Source organism: Sinocyclocheilus grahami, unplaced genomic scaffold, assembly GCF_001515645.1.
Source record: "Sinocyclocheilus grahami isolate Dianchi unplaced genomic scaffold, SAMN03320097.WGS_v1.1 scaffold515.1, whole genome shotgun sequence".
NCBI lineage: Eukaryota > Metazoa > Chordata > Actinopteri > Cypriniformes > Cyprinidae > Sinocyclocheilus > Sinocyclocheilus grahami.
The window spans coordinates 910025-916036 of record NW_015505694.1 but is presented as its reverse complement, the minus strand read 5'-3'; the positions used below and the strand labels follow the sequence as shown (position 1 = coordinate 916036).

The 6012-nt window shown below is 37.6% G+C and overlaps 1 protein-coding gene across 1 annotated transcript in view; it reads right to left on the bottom strand.

Annotated features, from left to right (window-relative positions):
* Positions 1-6012, bottom strand: part of LOC107554828 (protein diaphanous homolog 2-like) — a 255638-nt gene that overhangs the window by 127990 nt on the left and 121636 nt on the right. Inside the window, exon 5 of the mRNA XM_016237459.1 lies at positions 5778-5907. Coding sequence (XP_016092945.1) covers positions 5778-5907 — 130 coding nt within the window. The remainder of the gene's footprint in view (positions 1-5777; positions 5908-6012) is intronic.

Below are 6012 nucleotides of genomic sequence, written 5' to 3'. Positions count from 1 at the left end.
ATCTGGTGATTAGGAAGCAGATCCATACGCGAAACCCACGAGCACAGCCGCCACAGGAACGCTCGTGAAGGCTCCCTCCTCAAAGAGAGCCCTCTGAGCAAACCACGTACAGGCTGTGTGTATCCCCACTCGTGATATAACGTGGCTTTTTGCAGGGAGGAACACACAACCTACAACGTGGCTTGCGCTCACCCTTGAAATGCTTTGTCTTTGCATGAGCTTAGACATAGCTGGAGCTTATAGACTTTCACAATTGACAGACAACAATAAATATGACTGACACACACAGAGCGCTTCGCTGAATGACAGAAAGCTGACGCTGGCTCCGCCGCACGTGCTTTTATAGCTTCCTGGTTATGACGTCACCCGCCCGTGACGTCCCGCTTAGCTATTGGACCGATTTCACATGTTATTCAAAGCGTGGTCGCAGAAGGCATTCCCCTAGCGTTTTCCGACGCAGCTCGAGTTCCTGAAGAGGAACTGTAATTTATTTGGGTATGATGGGAAACATTTTGTTCAGTTGTAATCTTCTTTCGGACTACAGTGGTTACTGTTCTCTAGTTTTGATCACTGTGTTTCCACAAAATAAAGGTTTTTGTTGAAACCTTGGTTATTTTGTAAAACATGTTGGTGGATCAGTGGTATACCCACAGCTAATATTCCTTCAAATTTTGAGCGGTGAAGATTAACAAAATTTCAGAAAACTTTCTTTAAAGTTTTGAATTATGAACCATCTACAGGTTTGTGATGTAATATAACAGGCAGAACTGCTACAAGCATCCATCCTCTGCTTTTTTGTAGGCAGGAAGGTGTAACGGAGCAACCCAGGAGGGATGAATGTCATGAATAAGTAAAGGGGAAAGTACAATGCCACTCTGATTTCATGGTCGCTCCCCATGTCCCAGCCCTTCCTTGAGACTCAGCACATTTCTTTGTATCTTCCCAGGATGATCAAAACACATTCTAATTAACACCACCCTTGATGGAGGTGGATGGTAATGGATGAGACAAGAAAGTCAAGAGCTCCTCTGCCCAGAGGGAAGCTCGGCCTGGGGAGGCAGGCCATGACCGCTTCTGAACTTTACCTGGGCAACATATTTTTTACAGGCCAGCTGGCACAGAGATATTAAGGGATGCAATCATGTGTGTCTGGAAGCAGTGGCTAGTCAACATGGAATTGCTAGCACATATCTATCCATACAGTTTTTTTTTAAAGCAAAAACCAAGATTATGTTCCTGAGGTACATAAAATATTTAACACATTATAAACAAAACCCCTTACGTGGTTCTCTGCTGCCAGGACAAATGAAGAATTGTCATCATGATTATCTTGAAGGAAAATATCAGGTCAAATCAAAATTTACATCAAAATTGCATTCTACAACACCCTTTGAGCAATGGATAGATTGCATACAGTAAGAAACTGCACAAGATAGGAGGTGGAGAAAATAAATAAAACCAGACGGAGATAGTGAAAGCATGAAAGACAAATATCCTTCTGAATCACATTAACAGATTCAAGCAAATGCCAAATTGTTACTCAACTTAAAGGATACACGGGATGATGCAATTATGAATGATTAGCAAACAGTTGCAGTTTCAATTTAAATTTGTCAAGACATTATTCAGAATTAGCATAGCAATGATGCTCTGCCAGTTGACAGAACTGTTACATGCCCTATTTGGCCAATGCTGCATTGCTCTGCATCATGCATTTGGTAAATGTTTGGTTTTCTCTGATATTCTGAACATTGCTGCTGCAAATTGCACTGATTTAATCTTGTCACTAAGGTAATATTACCAAGCTGGCAAACATAATTAGGTTTTGTTGAAATGGCAATAATGACTTGTGACAGTCATCATCAGAATAAGTCATTTAGAATGCACTGAAAATTATAAACCCATCAGTAATATTTTGCAGTGCCATCAATTTCCAGCTGTCATAGCTGTATAACTTATAAGGTTATGTATGTGTGTATATGTTTATATGTGTGTGTACACACACACATACATATATACACTTAGAAATACATAAACTTAGAAATGTATGATATTGATATTTCTGCCATGAAACACACAAACTAAAAATAAATACAAATTAAAAGTATAATTTTATGGTGAGGCAAATGAAAATGTTAGCATGGCAAATAGAAATCTGCTAGCAGGGGAAAACATTTTGACTTCCTTTCCTGGACTTTTTCTGTTCCATTATCTTTGTGGAGATTTGAAGGTTTGGGACTGAGGGAAAGGTATTCTGCAGTCACCAATCAAGGAAGAACTGAAGGGAGACAATAACTTTCTCAAGCAAATCAGGCAGAACTGATTGCTCTTTTCAATCAAGTATATTAAGAGTGCCAGTTCCAACATTTGTAGATGGATATGTGATTATTGAATGTGTGTGTGCAACCTTTTGGAACAGATCTTGATGCAACAGGAAGAAATCACCTGATTTGATCTACACTCATGCGGGGCAAAGTACACTACCTGAGCGTAGAGATCCGACAAGAACATGGGACATGTGTTGGGAAGCTTATCAGAACTACATGCATTAAGAGGACCATGAGAAGATCCTGGTGTATGATCAGAGTATCTGGGCTTTACACAAAGCTCAAACAGCAGAGATCAGCAGGGTGTAAAGCCGTGTGCTCCTGTGGGCACAGGCAGACTGGGACAGGATAGGGTTTGCAGTGCTCTTGTGTTCTGGTGTGCAACTCTGCCCGCCTAAAAAAAAGCTGCTTTGATGGGGAGACAGGGATAAAGTGGAGAAAGTATTATTCTTAAGAGACAAAAATGCACTGTACTTCGTGAGAAATATGGAGTGAGAGACAAAAAAAAAAAGAGACGGAAAGCCCAAAGGTTAGCTCTGAGCAGCAGAGAGGAGGGTGAAAAAAAGCAAGAACTTAAGAAAAGAGAGGTGGCAGGAACTACAGAACATGAGAGGTGGTGTCTAACTGTGGCTCAGGGTTAAGGTAAGCTGTGCTACTATGTAAAAATCATGTTCTCTTGCCACTCTAACATGAACAGAAAGGTCTCGAAAAGATCATTAGCTAAATCTGAATTATTCATTCATGACTGCTTCAACACTTGACAGTCTTAAAATGCTATATATGATATACTTTTTAAACAGTATTTAATTTTCAGCATTTGTTTGCCATTAAGCATAATTAGCTTTGATGTAACGGTCTAAAGTTAATATTTATAGTGTACAGTAATCAATTAGCATAGTGTAATACATAACTCATTGTGTTAAATATAAATAAAATAATAATTTCTATATAAATTCACACTTTAAAATAAATAAAGTTATATATAAATAAAACGTTCTTTAAAATATAATGCATAAAATTCATAGTAAGTATTAACATATATAGTGGGGTGACATTTCTTGCTGTAAGATCCTCATAGAGCTGACACTGGCTTGCAGTGTCACTAAATCAGAGCCACAAACTGCTTAACCGTCATTCCAAATTAGATAAAGACCATTTACAAAGAACCAATTCTTTCTCAAATGTCTCTCTTCAAAGAATTAGGTTTGTGAGTTCATTCAGCCATCTACCTTGACAAAGATACAGCTGGTCTATTCAACAGTGACCGCATCCTTCACAACAAAGCACTAAATTACTTTTATTAGATTAGAAAAAGCAATTAGGTAAATAACAAAATAAATAAAGCTCAAGGGCTTCAACCAAACAGTTCCAAATGGAATTAAAGACAAATTAGCTTGTGTAATACATAACTCATTGTGTTAAATATAAATAAAATAATAATTTCTATATAAATTCACACTTTAAAATAAATAAAGTTATATATAAATAAAACGTTATTTAAAATATAATGCATAACATTCATAGTAAGTATTAACATATATAGTGGGGTGACATTTCTTGCTGTAAGATCCTCATAGAGCTGACACTGGCTTGCAGTGTCACTAAATCAGAGCCACAAACTGCTTAACCGTCATTCCAAATTAGATAAAGACCATTTACAAAGAACCAATTCTTTCTCAAATGTCTCTCTTCAAAGAATTAGGTTTGTGAGTTCATTCAGCCATCTACCTTGACAAAGATACAGCTGGTCTATTCAACAGTGACCGCATCCTTCACAACAAAGCACTAAATTACTTTTATTAGATTAGAAAAAGCAATTAGGTAACTAACAAAGTAAATAAAGCTCAAGGGCTTCAACCAAACAGTTCCAAATGGAATTAAAGACAAATTAGCTTATTGACAGGAGAAATTATGCCACTGCTGGGATATGCATGCCTGTATTTTTTTCCACTGACGGAGATGAACTGAGACAGACATTTCATGTGACAATAATACGGGAGATTATTGCATTCACTGAGGGTCTTCATTTCCAAATCTGTTCGAAATGAATGAGAGTTAAGAAACCAGATATTTAAATTTGCAGAAATCTCCCTCAGCATAGTGGGAAGCTCTAAAGCTCTTAATCACTGCAAGCCATAATAAGAATCCATTCCACAATGTCAGAACGGCTGTGTGAGACTTCGCCACCATCCCTGTTAAGCTACCTCCCCATTTGGACTCTTAACCTTTCCTGTCGGCCATACTGTGAAGCATATGGGCCCCTTGCGCTTCATTATAGTTCCTTCATCAACCCTCAGAACTGTGCTACACCAATCTAATGAAACTTGTCTATTCATAGTTATGGAAACGGCTGGATTTACACATAGCAAAAGGATTAAGAAAGGCTCTTTGGCCATTAACTAGTTTTATTTCATTCTCTGCAAAAGCTCTAATTATAGTCTGCGGGGCCAATTGCGTCCAGTCTCCTGGGTTGATCTCTGTAACATTAGTTTATCTAATTCAAGCCATAAAAAGCCTCAAAGCTCATGGCTTAAAAGAAGACCACAGGAGAAAACCAATAAAGGATTTGTTGAACAGCATAAAGCAGTGTGATTTAGATAGACGGTGTGACGTATAGATGAGGGTAAATATCTCAAGGTCACACATAACAGAGCCACATATTTTTCCGAAGGACGCAGCTGATATCTACCAATCAGGGGTGATAATGTCTTCACAAACCAAAGCTGGTTGTTCAATTAGTCAGGTTTAACACATTTAAAGGAAATTCTTTTTGATTAAACATGATAAAAGCTTATGGGTGGGAAGACATAAAAGGATAGACCTCTGGATCAAAATAAAGGGTATCTGTATCTAGCCTGAAACAAACATGCAGCTAAACTGAATTGCATAGCATTATCACCAAGCCTTCCAAACTGACACTAATAACGCCATCACAAACCTGCCAGGAAATTAAGTCATTTTACTGAAATATTACATTGTGCCTTAGTAGTAAGCAGACTGAAAAGGTTGAATGAGTTGAATTCCTGCTAAAAAAATCACTTTAATTTCTATCAACAAGAACTTTCTGTGCTGAATGGACACTCTATATTTAACTGAAGTACAGATATTGTAGCGGACATTATGAACTTTGCTGTTTAAAAAAAAAAAACTACCACCAAAAAAAATCCCTTGTTCTAACACTGATTTGTATGCATATTTATGGGGAGTAAAAAACAAATCACCTCATCAACTCCTATGACTCACAGTAATATTCATTATGTCAAGCACTGCGACACTATTAGTGTGCTGATATAACAGGAGGTTTAGTCAGTCTCGTAATATGCTACACAATACTGCTAAGACCATAAATGCAAATGTAATCAGACAAATAAGCCATAATAGTTATTTAAAACGATTATATTGTGCTCCACTTAAGAAATCCTGTAAAAGTAAGCATATCCATCTTCTTACCCTTGCTGGCACATTCAACATGCTCAAGCTCATCAGGGAACTTCAGGATCTCAGGATACTTTTCTTCACATTTCTCGGCCAGAAAGTGCAGAAGAGTTGTATTCTGGTCAGTCGACTTGGTGTCACGAAGCTGCAGAGAAAAGATTAAGAAATGAGTCATGAAATTGAATCTAGTTAATATAGTAATTTTAATGATGAAACATTTAAGCAAACTAGAACTTTGAATAAACTGTCC